This window comes from Doryrhamphus excisus, linkage group LG8, assembly GCF_037039965.1.
Source record: "Doryrhamphus excisus strain RoL-2023G ecotype Guam linkage group LG8, RoL_Dexc_Guam_v1.1, whole genome shotgun sequence".
Taxonomy (NCBI): Eukaryota; Metazoa; Chordata; class Actinopteri; order Syngnathiformes; family Syngnathidae; genus Doryrhamphus; species Doryrhamphus excisus.
This window is the reverse complement of record NC_136364.1, coordinates 9166258-9183726: the sequence shown is the minus strand read 5'-3', so window position 1 is coordinate 9183726 and position 17469 is coordinate 9166258. Positions and strand designations below refer to the sequence as shown.

Below are 17469 nucleotides of genomic sequence, written 5' to 3'. Positions count from 1 at the left end.
TCACACAGGAAGTCGCCTCTGAACATTACTAATGGGCGGGTCAAACCGGTTTACTATTAATGATGTTATTCATTTCCTTTCTATTTGATACCAGCAGCAATACTGCTACATTTGTTATAGGATTCATACTAAAATGTGCTGTATCACCCACTCATTATCATCGTAATGCTCGTGCTGTTTTTCATCTCCAAAAAAGAATGTGTATGTTCCTGTGGGTCCATCTGGTACCACAACAGAACTCCCCCATCATGGTTGTGATCCAAACTGATAATGCTCCTGCTTGATGAAGCTTGTTTAAAGCAGCCTCTAGTGGTCATATGGTTGAACTACAACATCTAACATGTTGTTTCCACAAGTGCCGGCGAAGACATGGCGCTGTTAGGCTTTGTTTCTAATATAATACCATACAGTAGGCCTGGTACACTGTAACACATATTTGGAATATGAAATACCCCATAACAACAATAAAACATCGTCATGTGCTGTATGTTATGGCGTGTGTGGTGTAGTACCTGGACTCACCTGTGTGAGGCAGCAACATGCGTCGTGGTTCCCAGGCTACCTGTTAATAAACAAAACGCCGAAGAGCGTTTTGGATGCTAGTTGGATGCTCATTACGGTGTTAAATGTCACATTTAAAAATGTGTAAAACACATTAGTCATTAATATTTGTTTCAAGAGCAGAACATACACAATACACATTTGTAAACTTTGTCTGTTTTTGTTTTAAGTTACATAGGTTAATACTTCGTTATCATGGTTAAAAAATGAAGGTCATAGGAAGCTTTTGCACCTTTTATTAAAATGGAAGCATAAAAAGAATCATGTCGAAGCTCATAATTCACGCTCAGGCATGATTTCTTCAAAGTTACAGATAAAAAACAGTTTATTTTGCCTAGTATAGCTGCATAAACTAATTGATGCTATGCTACCTAAAGCCTTTACATCATACAAAGCTACATGGACAGTATTTTTTTTTTAAATAAACATGATAGAGGGAGTGTTACATAAAGTCAACCCCGCCCACCTGGCACATGCAGATTAAAAGGAACACCCCTCCCCGAACTAGGCAACTATAAAAATACAGTAAGGAAATTAGGTGTATAAAAAGATGCCACATTCATGTTTGATTGCAGTGAGCAGAGCGAAGCATCATGGGTTTGCGTGCCCCCACCTGCTGCTCACATGAGTCCCCCCCCCCCGTTGATGTCCACGCACACGTCACCAGCAGCCATCCGTTGAACTCATGGCGTACTTCACCATAGGATGTTGCCACCTGCAGATGAAAAAGGTGGACCGCTTTGTCAGGACATGTACAACCGAGGCGGGAACAAGTCGGGCGGGTGCGACTTGAATATGTCCCTCATCAGAGCTGTTGGAGGACGAGACGCACAGAGTGAGGTCATAGTTTGATATCACCGCATGTGTGTCGCCAGGCGGCAAACGTACCGGCTGTGTCGCAGAGCCCCTTCATGCCGCCTAAGACAGGGTCTCTGTCGGTGAGGAGGTGACTCCGCCCCTGTGGGCCAAACCCCACCTCGGATTGGCCAGTTTCCTCCAGGCAGCCCTGCGTTCAAACACCAGCAACAGCAACATGAGCGATGACAACAGCCGCTTGTCTTCTCCTTAAGAAACGCCGCCTCGGCTTCCTCTCACCAGCAACGAGTGGCTCAGAAGGAGCTCCTCCTCCAGCGAGGGGGGGTCGTGTTTGTGTCTCTTGTCACCCGTTATCAGCTGGGACAGAGTGTCCTCCTCATCCGGGTCATAAGCCCTGAGAGACAAACAGAGTGAAGAGCGTGAGAAACGGCAGCGATCTTTGGCGACAAACATTCCAACATCAAACCACGTGGTGTCGCTTGTACCGCTTCCTGTTGACGATGGAGGGCTCTGGCGAAGAAGACGGAGGCTCGCTCGCCTCCTCCGGCATGCCGCTGAAGAAGGTCAGCTGGAAGTCATCGTCCATGGAGATGTAAGGAGCCAACATTTCCAGATCCATCCCGTCCATGACCTGAAACGAGACCACGTGTTTGAGGTGACACTCCACAGACGGCTCACTTGATAAACGTATGGTACACGGAATCAAACACAATACCACAATTCTACCTTTGAAAAGCTACAGTAATGCCTTGTTTATTGTGGTTAACTGCTTCCAGACCTGACAGGGATAAGTCGATAAAAAGGATATATGTGAACATTATTAGAGCCCTCTAGACATGAAATAACACCCCTATAGTTAATTTAATCCTATTACCCAATATATTAAATATTATAAGAGAAAATAGGCTGCATGGCGGTCAAGTGGTTAAAGTGCAGGCCTCACAGCTAGGAGACCCGAGTTCGATTCCACCCTCGGGCATCTCTGTGTGGAGTTTTGTATGCGTGGGTTTTCTCCGGGTACTCCGCCTTCCTCCCACATTCCAAAAACATGCTAGGTTAATTGGTGACTCCAAATTGTCCATAGGTATGAATGTGAGTGTGAATGGTTTGTCTATATGTGCCCTGTGATTGGCTGGCGACCAGTCCAGGGTGTACCCCGCCTCTCGCCCAAAGACAGCTGGGATAGGCTCCAGCACCCCCTGCCACCCTCGTGAGGATAAGCGGTAGAAAATGAATGAATGAATGTAGACTCACATTAGCATTGGTTGAGTTCCTTGTTACTTTGTTTAACTTCCTGTTCTGTACAGTACTTCCTGTGGTGCCTCCATAAAACATCCCCGACACCTACTGACCGGTCCACTACATACCATCATGTCTTTGAATGCGTCCTCTGAATGCCTAGTATTTGTATTTCACGTAGCTAAAATATATGTAAAATTGCTTAAGTATGCATATTTATTCATGAATAGAGAACCTGTTTACGACCTTCTAAATATGTTTTTAACATTATTAGAGCCCTCTGGACATGAAATAGCACCCCATAGTCACCATTACACTTGTATCACCCAATATGGGAGATGTAAGAATAAATAAGACTCACACTTTAGTACATTGTTACTTTTTTTAATCCTGTGGTGCCTCATCAATGAAACATTACTGCCACCTAGTGACCAGTGTACCGCATATCATGTATTTGAATGCATCTTGTGAGTGCCTTATATTAGAATTTTAGTTCAAATATACATAATAATAACAGGCTACTTTCAACCACAAAACAGCAATAACAAAAAAAAATGGTGATCAAGTAAAGCGGCCCGTGGCTTACTGAAGTAGACATGTTGTGTTGCACTCACCAGCTGTTCTTGATCCTGCGCCTTGTCACCATCTTCGGGACAAAAGGCGAAAAACTTCTCCACCTCACTGGTGTCCAGCACGTTCTCTTTGCATTGGCTCTGTGAGACATGTTCATGAATATGGGGCCGCCGTGTGTTTACAAGGATGTCAACTTTGTATCTTCACCTGTACTGGCTGGGGTTGCGGTGAGGAGCCTTTGTCTGATGATGATGATGATGATGATGGAGGGGTGATGGGGTTGAATATGGGCGAGAGCAGCTGTCTCAACTCTGGTGTGCACAGGTCCTCGGGGTCATCCGGGAGGCTGTCTGGACTGTGCGGTGTCGCAAAGGAGAGAGACACAAAGTCTGACGGGACAAAAAAAAAATAAAAAGAAAGTCAGCAGAATAAAGGAGGCATGCCTTTCAAAGTGATCAAATAACAATATGATCAATATGCAGTTGATATTGACTTAAAACAAACAGTTCGAACAATTCTAATCTTTAAGAATATTATTTGAATTTCCTCCTATGGTGTGTGGAAACAGACCTCCTGTTAGTGGAGAGACGGCGTCTCCGTCTGCCGGCGTCACCTGAAGAAGCTCGTCTGTCGTCTCGACCTCAGACAGGCTGCTGGGACTGGGACCCGTGTTCTCATCAAAGCGTTCAGAGTCCCCCGCGGCTGAAGGCGGCGACTCGGCTTCTTTGCAAAGCTGCTCCGTGGACAAAACCACATCCGACTGCTCAACGATGCTGCAGCCAATGAGAACACAGCATGTTATCTTTTCTCACAGGACTACAATCTATATGTGGTGTGGCTGGAGCTGACATATTGTCAGCACTTGTGGTGTATTTTTCCATTTCTGTTTTTTTCATTCATCTTATTTTGACAATGTGCGGCAGGCCCATAAAAAACTGCAGCCCATATTTCATTGGGAAGGTAAACTGTGCTGTCTTGCAAGCGTATGGGTGTCCAAAGTGTGACTGCTGGGCCATTTGCCACCCGTGGCATGTTGATTTTTCCGTATGCAGTGTTATGCACACTTCCCGGGCTTGCGGAGGTGCTCTGCATGTCTGGATCTCCGCTCCCCGCCTTGAGTTCTTAGTTCTTTACCTTTCAGAACTCCTAAAATGGCTTCACCATCTACCCTTGTGCGTACCTGAGTACAAAGTTGAGGCAGACCACCGCCTCCGGCTGTGACATTTTGCTGCTGTAGAGGACGGTAGCCTGAGTCTCCGCCCACACAAAGCCGCCGCCCTTCGCCAGGAAGCGGTAGGGGCTGGTGCTCACTTGACCCTTTGCCAGCACTGCACGCAAAAAGGAACAGGAAGTGAAGATTCAGTTCCAGCTAAACCGGAGCAGAACGCTTTCAAACTCACGCGTGTGCAGGCTCTTGTTGACGTGATCAGAGTCGAGTGCGTGGTGGAACTCGAACGCTGAGCGGCCGATCAGTTCGGTCGGCTCGTACCCCACCAGCTCTGTCACCCTGGGAACACAAACAAGACATCAAATCACAACTAGAATGTCTCGCACAAGATACAAACACAACGTTTGTGCTTGGCGGAGGTCAGATGTCAAGGACAGGGTGTCGGGCTCACCTGCCCTCGCAGTGCGTGAAGCGCAGGTCCATGCTGTGGCGGGTGAGGAAGGTGTGCGTGTCCAGAGGGAAGTCCACACTGGACGGGTGAGGGACGGGTTCACACAGCAGCGTCATCACCGTGCCACAAGGGGACGCCGACGGGTCGCCCAATGGGCGCATGTGACCTGTGCAGTGGAACACCTGGGGGACACGTTTTATATCATAAAGCGGGGGTGTCCAAACCAGTGAAAACCACTTACTGAAAAATGACAGGATGCAAGGGCTAAAATATGCTAATATTTTTACCACACACATTTTTGCTGCACATTTTTTTTACCTCCAAATATTTCACATTTCTCACAAAAAAATCTTTAAAAATTAAGATGATATGCTAACTTTTTTCTAAATTAAAATTAAATTTTTCTTTTAATTTTCATATTAGAACTTACATTTTTTTCTTCTTTAATATTTCAACTTTGTGCCACTAAAATTACGTTATTTTTCTTCACAACGATTTTCTCCTAATATTCAGACATTGTTTTTGTAAAATTAAAGTCTTGTCGTAGAATTTTTTTTAATGATGACTTTGTATAACATTTTGAATTTTCTGCTTTCTAATTTTCCAAAAAACGTAAAACGACATCCTTTTTTCCTCATAATTACACCATTCTCATAAAATAAAAACAAATATTTGGAATGAACTTTGTTTTCTGTTAATATTTTGACTTTATTCCTGTAAAATTACTACTTGACTTTTTGCTGCTGTTTATTTAATTATTTTTTATTATTTTGTAATTATTCACTCATTCATTTTCTACCGCTTTTGTTTTCCAAAGGCAAAAGTTCTAAATAAGTGGCTTGGGGAGGAACAGCGTGACAGCATTATAGTAAGCAGAAAACTTTGTGAAAACCAATACTTGTGTAATTCTCAAAACCTCCGGCCTCTCTACTGCTGGAAGAGAAAATGCATCTCCAGTGTTTGATACTCGGTGAAGGAGACATTTCGTAAATTATTTGTGCGCATTAAAGCTACATGTGGCAGGGGTGGGATTCGAACCCACGCCTCCGGAGAGACTGGAGCCTTAATCCAGCGCCTTAGACCGCTCGGCCACGCTACCCTGGAGACTATTGTGGCTAAAAGAAAGCAAGTCACTTCAGCACAAACAGCGCTTGTGGCCTACAAGACATGACAATATGTACATATGTACATGCATTAGCTGGAGCCTATCCCAGCTGTCTTCGGGCAAGAGGAGCGGTACACCTTGGACTGGGCGCCAGCCAATCACAGGACACATATAGACAAACAACCATTCACACTCACATTCATACCTATGGACAATTTGGAGTCGCCAATTAACCTAGCATGTTTTTGGAATGTGGGAGGAAACCGGAGTACCCGGAGAAAACTCACGCTCTGCACGGGGAGAACATGCAAACTCCACACAGAGATGGCCGAGGGTGGGTTTGAACTCGGGTCTCCTAGCTGTGAGGCATGCGTGCTAGCCACTCGTCCGCCGTTATTATCATTCATTTTTTCATTTATTATTCCTTTTCAACAACTTTTCTACATGTAATGTTTTTGTCATTGTGGCACCTTCCAGCTCGCAGACTTGATGTTGACGGTGCGCCCCCTGGTGGTCAGTGTGCTCTTCATCCGTAAGAAGAGGTTCTTGAGGCTGAGCTGACCTTTGGCTCCTTTTTTACCACAGCCTGAAAACACAATGAAAAGTCAGCATGTATGTAATAATGGCAATAAGATTTAAGGTAATAATAAGGGTGGAATTGGTATATCTGACCGGGGCGCAGGGAGAGGATGTCCCTGAGCTCTTCCTGGTCGCAGGGATGAATAAAGTCGTAGACGCTCTGACCCAGCAGCTCCAACTGTGGAGCGCAAACACGTATCAGCCATTGCTGATAATGACACCCTTCATAATGGATAAGAGCTGTGCCAAGATGGCGACACTGATCCCTCTGCTACCTGAGTGATGCCGACATGCTTGTTGACGTTCTCTGTCAGGTAGATCATGTCCCCCTCCTCCGATATCACCACGATGAAGCCCGCCAGCGCCTGAGCGTACAGCCCATCGGCTGGGTCTTCGTCTTCTTCTTCATCCTCCTCCACCTCCTTTTCCTCCTCTTCTTTGTCTTCACACAAACTCGGACTCTCGCCTCCTGTGAAACAAGCAAGTATGACCTTAACAGTTACAGGGTCAAAGTTATGCAAAACCTTGTAGAGCAGGGGTCTCAAACACACGGCCCGCGGGCCAAATGTGGCCCGCAGGACACTAGTTTGAGGCCCCTGCCTTGATATGAAAGTTTAATGTTTGATATAGATGCTGTATGGTATCATGCACCCAGAAAAAAATATTACGTTTGATTAATGTTCATGTTAAAGGTTAAATAACTGTTAATAGTTATCCTCCCTATCCGTGTGGAAGTGGTAAGTTTTTGGCTATTTAAGTTTAAAGGAAATAACTTGAAGGCTACCGTTTAGGTTGCTAGCTCTCTAGTTTGCGAGTTAGCATGTGTCTCAAGACCCTGCAGTTGTGCAATATGTTGTAAATAAAAAAAGTATAAATGTGACTATAGTCGTGTTTTGTCATGTCTACAGGGCTCTAATAATGCTTTGTTCATTTTAATCTGAAAAAAATATTTGTCTACCCACCAACTATATGTGGTTTCTTAAGTTTTTATTATTTGCTGTTTTATTAATATTATTATATTTATGTATTACTGATTGATTGATTTTCTTTATTCTTGATTTGTTTATTTATTTTTCATCTTATTTTGTGCAGAAAAATAAAAATTAAGATATTTGAGAACAGTGGAATGTTTTATCAGAGCTTTTATTGTAGAAAATCGGAACCAAAGCACTGAAAAAGTTTGTATATTTTTCTGTTTTTAATAAATGCGTTTTTTTTTTTGTGGAAAACCTGATGCGGCCCAGCCTTGCCCAGACCCTATCTCCAGTGGCCCCCAGGTAAATTGAGTTTGAGACCCCTGTTGTAGAGCTTGGCAAATGTTGGTGCAGTGCAAGACACAACAGATCCAGCAGGTGGAGCTGTGGTAGAGAAGAGCTTGTCGTGTGTGCCACTTTGTGTCCTGATGCTAGTTGGCCACATGTTAGCATTATTGACTAGCAGATTGGTTCCACGCCACTTCCCGCTTAAATTCTCTATCATGCTGTTTAATAAATCTTGCTGTTTTGCGGCTTATTATTAGTCAAAAATATTTTAGGTGTCGGGCGGCATGGCAGACTAGTGGTTAGCGCGCAGACCTCACAGCTAGGAGACCAGGGTCAATTCCCACCCTCGGCCATCTCTGTGTGGAGTTTGCATGTTCTCCCCGTGCATGCGTGGGTTTTCTCCGGGTACTCCGGTTTCCTCCCACATTCCAAAAACATGCTAGGTTAATTGCTGACTCCAAATTGTCCATAGGTATGAATGTGAGTGTGAATGGTTGTTTGTCTATATGTGCCCTGTGATTGGCTGGCGACCAGTCCAGGGTGTACCCCGCCGCTCGCCCGAAGATAGGCTCCAGCACCCCCCGCGACCCTCGTGAGGAAAAAGCGGTAGAAAATGAATGAATGAATTTTAGGTGTCAGTCATGTTACCGTAACGTTGGGTGAAACACACAAGCTTGATCGCCGGAACAGCAGGCTCTTACTGCAGGTATGAATGATCTCACAACAGGCACAATAACCCCTAACATGGGCTACGCCAGGCTAAAACTCAACTCTGAACCCCTGACATCACTTCCTGTCCACGGCACCCCAACACATTTAATTTGTCTTAAAACAACTTATTTTTCCTATAATAGGAGACACACAGCTGCTGTTATTTATTTAATGATGTTTACATTTTAATTCAGATTGTATTTCAATAGAATTCAATTGTGAACTTTATTGTTGTATTGTACAATACAATTAAATTTTTAACTTGTTAATAAAAATATATTGGAAAGAGAAAATGTGTGTTTTATTCATGGAGATAAATTAGCATTAATTGCTATAAAGGTCAAATTATGGGGAGATAATCAAATCGGATTAAAAAATGAATTGTTAGATTAATCGATGCATCAAAAAAACTATTTACTAGATAAAAATAATCGTTTAACCCAGCCTACCAGGATGGAGGAGGCGGTGCATGCGCAGAAAGCTGAGGGTGACCCTCATGATGGCCGCTTTGTCCAGGTGGGTGGAGACCCTACGGGGGAGGGGTAGCGTCCGAGCCAGGTCGTAAAAGAGCTCGGTCTCTTTGCTCCGTCTGCATCGGGCCGCATCCCGGGAGCGCAGCTTCCTCTGCTCCGAACTGGTACTGCAGGAGGAGAAGGAAGGGGATGAGGACGTTCGCGTACATTTTTGGAAATAAACACAGGACAGGCGGCACGGCGGTCGAGTGGTTAGCGCGCAGACCTCACAGCTAGGAGACCAGGGTTCAAGCCCACCCTCGGCCATCTCTGTGTGGAGTTTGCATGTTCTCCCTGTGCATGCGTGGGTTTTCTCCGCGTACTCCGGTTTCCTCCCACATTCCAAAATCCAACATGCTAGGTTAATTGGCGACTCCAAATTGTATGAATGTGAGTGTGAATGGTTGTTTGTCTATATGTGCCCTGTGATTGGCTGGCCACCAGTACACGGTGTACCCCGCCTCTCGCCCGAAGACAGCTGGGATAGGCTCCAGCACCCCCCGCGACCCTCGTGAGGAAAAAGCGGTAGAAAATGAATGAATGAATGAAACACAGCAGATGTTGAAGATTCCTCTTTGACGCTCCTTTTAATGCAAGAATGTTAAAAATGTCCCCTCTGGGCAGACTGGGACGCTACTTTAGAAGCATCACCCCCCCCAAACCCCCGGATTATGCTCCCAAGGTGTCAGCGTATGGAAAAAGTTTGGACACCCCCAATCTACAATTTTCAGCGCAGTTTTGCCTCAGTTTTCATACAATAATGTGCGTATCAAACCCAACCCCAATTGCTTATATTAATTAATTATTAGAGGGCCACTCAAGGTTATTAATTATAATAATTCCCTATAGAATATTTTTTGTTAATATTTTTGAACAGATTTATGTCCTTGGTTTTCGTATTTATACCAAAAACTGAGGTACCACTGTATATCGTATTCGGTATGTACTCGACTTCTTCAGAGGCGGTACAGCCAATCTTTGCACCTCACAAAGTCGATCCAGCTGGCACACCATAAAAAGATCAAGATGACCTTGAACATTTTGGACCGCCAAAATAAAAGAGCAAAGTCCACATGCTGAGAGAAGAAAATGTATTTGTTTTGTTTTCTTCTCAGCTGCTGGGAAGCGTATGCATCATCTCTCAGTCTGCCCCCTCCCCCTCGCTAACCTTAACCCTACTTCCCTTCCCCCAACACCGCCCCCCCTCCCTCCCGCTCTGCTCTGTCCAACTTTGGGAACATGTGCAGAGGGGAAAACAACACTGGTGGAACGTGCTCACAAGTTGTGCTCTTCCTGCTAGTGGACGCCAAGAACACAACTACTGCCAGTGTCAACAACACGAGAGTGACTGCACGTGTGATAGTGTAGCCTTTATCTTTCTTCATTCTCAGGTGGCAGCGTGCAAGAACACATAGTCTGCATTACTGTTGACTATCACCTTTGGATGTGGAAGGCTAGTATTGACATAATTTGCATGCACCACCTCTTGAAAGCGAGCCAGGGCAGTACCAAAAGGCACACACACACACACTAGACTCATATTACAAGGTTCATCTCTGCTCCAAATTTGGATTGGAACACGCTGTGCTGTACACAAACAGGAAGTATCAGAACATGCTCAAACACACAGACACGTTTGTTTTGGTGCAGAGACAGCAGTGACGTGATGCAAAAAAAATGCTAATTCATCTCTATGCTATGAGATACTAGTTGCTAGTTACTAGTTGCAGCTGTGGTTCAGTGTTTTTAACTGAATGTGGCCCGTGACAAAAAGAGCCCAAGGCCAAGCCATCAAGTCATCTTAACTGCTTGCTGGCTTCAGTGTATGCAGGGGTCAAAGTGCATTTGCACTGACACACCAGTCATGACAAAAAAATGAAAAAAAAAAATTTTTTTTTTTGTTTATGCAACACTTAAGAGTACACCCTAATCCACTTTCATACGCTTTTTAACTTCTTTCGATGTTTGTATGACAGTTAAAAACCCACTGCTTGACCGTGGAACCGACCGTTTCTGTTCACATGATGTCCCCTGGAGACAAAACAGTTTCCAAAGCGTTCCACAATGTATGATAAATGATGAGTGTACTTCCTGGCACAGTACGACAGACGTCAACACACAGTCATCAATTTAACCAGGAACATTTAATGTTGTGACATTCAAAATTGACAGGTTTAAGAGTTGCATGTCGTCTTGACACACAACATGTAGTATGTAGCAAGACTTGCGATAAAAATAAATATTTATATTTCTTTTAAGCACAATATCAAAAACAAGCATATAATTGATATCGATATAGACTGGAACTAATGCAGAGGGCTCATGTTTTCAAGATGGCGCCACCCGCGTGCAAGCTAGTTATAGCAGCTCTACATCTTCTTTGACATTTTTAGTGTTTCATAGTACTTTATTTGTTTTACTTTGGTTTTGTTGTCATACCGACCCCTTAAGCAAGTGTGTAGCTATAAGATGTTCATTTTGTTACGTTCGTAGCTTGGCTCTTGCTCTATTGTTTACATTCAGGAGCAGCTGTTAGCATTGAGCACACTTTCTACTTGGAGCGGAGATACCGAGGACGATATGCTGCAGAGCGGGAGTGAACAGCGAACAAGACGGTATGAAGTTGCTGTATAAAGACGGTAGAAACCATATTTACAGTCTGCCGAAAGACGTGAGACGAAAGCTCTAACCTAACTGCAAAGGGAGTACCTGAATACAGCATGATTGCACTGAAGATTGCTCTGCTTTGGATTTTGTCTAAATTTTATTTAGTCTAAAAAATATCAGGATATATAGCGTATATCGATATTCAACCTAAATATATCAGGATATGAGTTTGGTCCATATCGCCCAGCCATAAGCAGGACTAGCAGACAAGTTAGCTTGCAACAAAAGTCTCACAGATCACATGAGGACAAGTCCTCAACTGTCAGCACTCTGGGTTGACTGACACTTGGTTCAGGGAATAAACTTTTCCATCGAAACATGAGACGAAACACTCTTGCATTACACCATTATGACCGTACGCGTTTGTTTGTACTCAATCATTATTCCCAAGAAAGCGTTAACAACAACAATGCGCGCGGGGTCTCTAAACGCACCACAAATGACCATCCACAAGAAGCACGTTTCAATCGATCAGAAAACACAAATAACGCAGCAAAAAATGTCGATCGAGTATGGGACAAGAATGGCGAGGTCAAATCAGGCTACTTTCACAGCACGGCGCCTTGTAAAGTTTTTACTAAACACATACACACAAAGAAATCACGCAGCAAACACAGAGTGACTAAATTACCAAGAATGTTTATTAATATAAATCCAGTCTTACCGTTTGGTCGCCGCGCTTTCCTCTCTGTCCTCCATGTCGTCTTCTGAGACTGGTTCCGTATTACAGTTTTTTTTCTAGGAGGATAAAAACATCTCACCCCGTACGACAAAACGCTGCTTCCGGTCACGTATTTTAGAAATAAAAGTCGAAAGAAGCTCACGTTACGCATATTCCCAGTACACTAAGATGCCAGACTATAAATAAGATAATGTCTGGTATGTGTGTCCACAGACGGCAAGCATTCCGATGTTACACGATCCACTACAGTTATTTACAACTACATTTACTAAGTGTCATCAGTGTGTCACACACCACTGAACACGGCACCGTCCCGTTTCGTCATCGTCACAACGTTACATAAATCTCACATTTGTTCCTCGTCAGTTTAAATTGGATATATGGTTTGTTTTACCTTGTAAAGAAAAATTAAGCTTCCGGTTTGTCTCTCGCTCGATCGGCCTACTGCTCTTCTCCCCCAACTTTGCAATTATTCGACTGACAAAGGCGCGTTGACTGTTTTCGTTGACGCCCTCTGTTGGCCATAAGCTGACACTTCTGGTTAAAACTGTTACTGACGTTCGATCAAAAGCATGTTCTCGCATCCTGCTTCATCTTCAGCCACAATCTATCTCCACCGCCACCGGGGACACCAGGGGTCAGCCGGCTTGAGGCGAAGACAGACTTCATGACTTTTGACTCTCTTGACAGGACAGCTGGAACTGGAGAACCCACGTTGGAACAAGTCCTGACAGCTGAGGACGAGATAGTAAACATTCCTGAAACTGGTTTGTCCAGTTGAAACAAGGATGTCCCCGAAGTGGACGTGCACTGTGTGGACAAGAGTATTGGGCCACATACATAAACACTGATGGATGCGGGCCGTTTTGATACATTAAAGATGCAGGAGTAATCCAATGTAAGTGAATATATGCTAATACAACAACATCTTAGCTTTGTGCTATCGCTGACAAAGTCAATAAGTTTCATAACTAATAATGTACCAGAGGTGAAAATGGTCTCCCTTTCCCAATGACTATTAGTGGATATTAGTGGATCATTTTAGACAATTGTATGCTTCCAACTAATTTTTTGTTCCCAGTGGACAAGAACTGCTGCTCACTTAGGGGTGCAAATTTACTCAACAACAGAGTCCCAAGTACCTATTACCATCGGAACGACCCCGATCCCAAGTCAGACAAAGCTGCAGATGATGTCAGCATGGGGGACAGAGGTGACGCTTGGCTTGTCTTTATTGGAAAGCAAAATGAAAAAAAAATCACAACAGGCTGAAATTAAATGCAGTTTCATCGCTCAATGTGTGGCGTTTCTTTGTTTTAGGCCAAATCCCCATCAAGCTCCAGCGACTTCCTGTTGAGTGAAGTCAGCACGGGCACCTGGTGGTGGCACACGGCGACTGAATGGACCGTGGATCGCTTGTGTGCAAATTATTGCAAGAGGCAATTCAGGTGCAACACGAATGAGTGCGAGATACACACCATGCTACACCGCTAGCGACTGTGTATGTGTGTGTGTGTGTGTGTGTGAGAGCGCACGCAGGCTGGTCACATGACTTGGACCCCAGTGTCCTTTGTAGTGGCTCAGAACTAAAAAGACAGTGACGTACTTGCCTAAAGGACATTCAATGTGTTGCTATGTACATGTCCACTTCCTTCCTGGCTTTTAGAGTACTTTGACTATTTACAGTATAAATTACTACACAGTCTCATGGTAAAATAAATAACTTAAATACAGCGGCCGTGGCTTCTGGAGGGTAATACTGTAGTGGTCAGGTGCTCCAGTCTCTGCTTAGCCCCCCTATTTGGGATGGAAGAGGCTGTCAAGACTGCAAGGTGGCGTTAGAGGAGGAGGAGCGATGAAGGTGCAGCTATACCACCGTGCCACTCGGAGAGTTGCCGTTCTGTGCTGTCAAGTTCTGAAGCAGAAAATGACAAACAGGAAGTTAGACAGTGGGACGAAAATGTCAGCGGTGTGGGTGCGCTGAGGACGTACCGCCTTCCCGGGCCGCGCCCACGTGCAGATGAGGCCCTCCTGGCACGCCGTGATGATGCAGTCGTCCATGAAGACGAGCACAGTGAGGCGCTCGTGGGCGATCTTCTTGCACACCAGCGGCTCCAGCAGAGGCACCTCGTGCATGCGTGGGCACAACGTGGTGCCCAGCACCTTGGCGGCGTCCAGGCGGCTGCTCCTGGGCGCCACATTGATCTTGTCGTTGCTCTTGCTGATGTTGCCCAGGCTGTGGTAGCGTTTGTGCTCCTTCTCCACTCCGCTGCCGCCGGACTTGTCCGACTTGCGCTCCTGCAGGGAGAGCGTGGCGAAGCGGCCGATGCTGAACGGCGTGCTATTCCCTCCGCCTCCGGTGCCCCCGCCTCCTCCTCCCCCGCCGCCACCCTCTGAGGCGCCCTGGCCCTTGGAGGCGTTGGCGACGGCGGGGTGGGGCAGCGAATTGGATCGCGATAAGGAGCGCGGGAGGGGCAGGGGCAGCGTGGGCGGGTTAGAGGTGCTGATGGTGGTGTTGGGGGGGTGATGGTGGCCCTCCACGGCTCCACCTCCTCCCCCACCTGTCGTGCTGTTCACCCCCCCGCTGCTGGAGTTGGGCAGCGAGGGTCCGAAAGTGTTAGTGAAGGCTCTGGACAGCGGCAGGCGGGGATAGAGCACATCATCAGTCAGGTCCCACAGACAGAACTGAGTGTCTTGACCCACAGAACCAAACCTGTAGGTGACCGCCGCCGAGCCCCCGCCTTTGGAGCTGTGGCGGGAAAGACGTGACAACGTGCTGCTGGTTCGCACCCGCCCAAAGTGCATAGAGTTGTTTGGCACCCCCTGATGGAGGTCCTCTTCACTGCCACTGAGCTCCATGGGTTCCTCGTCCTCCAGGGAGGTCGTGAAGGGATCAAAGGCCACCACGTTGACCCAGGACTTGTGGCCGTGACCCCGCGCCACCACGCGGCTTTCCGCAAACGACCATACGGTCACCAGGTCGTCCTCGCCGCCCGTGGCCAGGTACTTCCCGTCAGGACTCCACGACACACACAACAGGCCGCCGAAGTAGCTCTTCATGATGCCCTGCAGCTCCATGGAGTCAAAGTGGAAGACGCGCAGGCAGCCGTCCTGGCCCACACACGCCACGTGCACGCCGTCCGGCGAGAAGGCAAACTCGTTGAGGCCTCCCTCGCCCACCGCCCAGCGCAGGAGCGGGTTGCGCGGCGTCTTGGTCTTGCAGGCATAGACGGCGAAGCCCTCGCCCTGCCGCAGCAGCGAGTACTGCGGCGCCGTGGTGCCACACGGGTGCTCCACATTGTAGAGGTAGAGGTGGCCGCTGGCGTGAGATGCCAGAAACAGGTTCTCTGACTTGGGGAGCCACTTTAAACATGTGACCTTAGACTTGTCTATCAACCTCTGGGGAGCAGAGACAACAAATGTGTCAGCTTTCCGGAGACAAAACTAAGCGACAGAAATACATACCTCCTCATTGAAGAGTTTACTGGTTTCCTTCTTGATGGGGTCCAGATACTGGACCTGCCCGGCTGAGAAGCCCACGATGAGAGCCACGCTCTCGGCCGATGCGGAGTGCTGGTTGAAGTCATGACACGTCGGCTGAGTGCCCTTGTAGATCCTCTTGTCGATTGGCTTGCTCAGGTCCACGGCCTGCACACACAGACCGAGAACCAGGACCAAAAAACACAGAGTAGAATGTTAAGAGTTCGTCCGCGTTCAATACATGAACAATGAAACACTTCAAGGGCCTAACTGATTGATTTTTGAGTCATGTTGTTGTTGTACCAGAGTGAGACATTACATTGAATCAAATTGTCTGCAGCACTATATGCATGTAAAAAGCATTATTTATTTTGTTAAACTAGTTCTGGAACACCCTCCTGTCCGCACACAAAGTTGGGTCATGTAAACAGGTGATGTTGGAGGTGTTCCAAGCGGTCCTAACCAGATGTTGCTGCTTCATTTAAACTGGATCCAAGCAGTCAACACACGCTCATCTTGTCCTCAACGACCTGACCTCCTCTGGCCATCTTCAGCTTCATGACTCATCCTCAGTGGGCCTCCAAAGAGATCTTATGAGATTCCAGAACAGACCACATTATGTTGCTTTGCTTTTAAGCACAGTTTGAAACATCAAGTGACGTCACTCTCCTTTCAAATGACGAGTTGTGATCACCAAAATGAATTAAATGAGGTGATTGTAAGCAGCTAGTATCTGTATTAGCTCGTTTAGAAGACATGAAACGCGAGCTAACAGTGCTAGCGGGCTAGCTAGCATGCTAGGCTAAGTGACCGTCCACTGTGCTCCAGTGACCGGGGCGGAGAGGGCCGAGCAGCCCGGCTCACCTTCTTGATGTTTGTGTACGTGTAGAAATAAAGCTCCCTGCCGATGTTGAAGCACACCCGCTCCGACTCCTCGCTCGGGTCTTCGGGCTGGAGCTTGACCATAGAGACTCGCACCGGCGGCAGGAAGCCCACCGGAGAAGAGTTGGCTGCTGCATTCGAAGAGGAGGCGGCGGCTCCGGGCCCCTGAAGCAGCCCGACCCCCCCGCCGGGTATCGGGCCAGTTCCAGCCGCGGGGCCCAGCGTGGCCCCGGCGGAGGGACCCCGCGGCAGCCCGCCCCGCTGCTGCGAGTCGGAGAGGGTGAGCAGTTTGTAGAAGCCCTCTCTGGTCCGGAACTGCGATTTAATCTCATTGATATCCTTCAGAGCACCGCCATCTCCGGCCATCTTTAGTCCAAACAAGCCGCTCAGGAAACTGGGCTCTTGACCTGGAAACAATAACACCGCGGTTAAAAAAAAGTACTAGGGCAGATTCGGGAGCGGCGGAGGCGAGCAGCCGTGCTCAGCTAGGCCGACCAGCGCTGCCAGTGTAGCCCGCTGCATTTTACACTAGCACCGGCCACCAAAGCGCCGCTGGCCGACGACCCAAGCCCGACGAGAGCCCCTGTGGGCCGGCGACGACATCGTCCTCGACCTGCTCTCTGCCTCCACTCGACCGCTGGGCGGAGACACTGGAGGCTATGCGCCCCCTGCTGGTGCAGATGTGCACTTACGTGAGAGGCGGTAGAAAGGACGCAAGTTTGCCTCATTCGCAGCAATTTAAACTTTCAAGCAGCATTTTTAAACACAGTTAACAACGTTT

At 46.9% G+C, this 17469-nt stretch overlaps 2 protein-coding genes, 1 long non-coding RNA gene and 1 other non-coding gene across 5 annotated transcripts; 1 reads left to right on the top strand and 3 right to left on the bottom strand.

Moving 5' to 3' along the window:
• Positions 1 to 776: 776 nt before the first annotated feature.
• On the bottom strand, positions 777 to 12451 carry hif1al (hypoxia inducible factor 1 subunit alpha, like). Its single transcript, XM_058079516.2, has 15 exons — positions 12309 to 12451; positions 8915 to 9105; positions 6768 to 6961; positions 6586 to 6670; positions 6384 to 6499; positions 4809 to 4990; positions 4590 to 4696; positions 4370 to 4517; positions 3760 to 3962; positions 3397 to 3578; positions 3231 to 3329; positions 1863 to 2008; positions 1657 to 1771; positions 1450 to 1567; positions 777 to 1372 (listed from the first exon to the last, which is right to left on the bottom strand). Exons 1-15 carry the CDS (start codon positions 12341 to 12343, stop codon positions 1305 to 1307), a joined length of 1989 nt encoding a protein of 662 aa, XP_057935499.2. The 5' UTR covers positions 12344 to 12451; the 3' UTR covers positions 777 to 1304.
• Positions 5826 to 5907, bottom strand: trnal-aag (transfer RNA leucine (anticodon AAG)). The gene has a single exon. It is a non-coding gene; the product is annotated as a tRNA-Leu (tRNA).
• Positions 11277 to 14474, top strand: LOC144899644 (uncharacterized). 2 transcript variants are annotated; one of them, XR_013627958.1, is made up of 4 exons: positions 11279 to 11592; positions 13017 to 13224; positions 13408 to 13539; positions 13647 to 14474. It is a non-coding gene; the product is annotated as an uncharacterized LOC144899644 (long non-coding RNA). The 2 variants fall into 2 exon arrangements; XR_013627957.1 differs by having other exon boundaries at positions 11277 to 11592; positions 13017 to 13539.
• LOC131134350 (WD repeat-containing protein 20) lies at positions 13541 to 17343 on the bottom strand. Its single transcript, XM_058079513.2, has 4 exons — positions 16671 to 17343; positions 15792 to 15974; positions 14319 to 15725; positions 13541 to 14241 (listed from the first exon to the last, which is right to left on the bottom strand). Exons 1-4 carry the CDS (start codon positions 17052 to 17054, stop codon positions 14194 to 14196), a joined length of 2022 nt encoding a protein of 673 aa, XP_057935496.1. The 5' UTR covers positions 17055 to 17343; the 3' UTR covers positions 13541 to 14193.
• Positions 17344 to 17469: the final 126 nt, after the last annotated feature.

Coding starts and splice junctions, on each gene's coding strand:
- hif1al (XM_058079516.2), bottom strand. CDS start 12,343: ATGGAGGACAGAGAGGAAAGCGCGGCGACCAAACG. Junction 4,991..6,383: donor TCAAGTCTGCGAGCTGGAAG/GTGCCACAATGA, acceptor CGTGTCCCCCAG/GTGTTCCACTGCACAGGTCA. Junction 1,772..1,862: donor TCCATCGTCAACAGGAAGCG/GTACAAGCGACA, acceptor TTTGTCTCTCAG/GGCTTATGACCCGGATGAGG.
- LOC131134350 (XM_058079513.2), bottom strand. CDS start 17,054: ATGGCCGGAGATGGCGGTGCTCTGAAGGATATCAATGAGATTAAATCG. Junction 15,726..15,791: donor GTAAACTCTTCAATGAGGAG/GTATGTATTTCT, acceptor TCTGCTCCCCAG/AGGTTGATAGACAAGTCTAA. Junction 14,242..14,318: donor GGGCGCGGCCCGGGAAGGCG/GTACGTCCTCAG, acceptor TTTCTGCTTCAG/AACTTGACAGCACAGAACGG.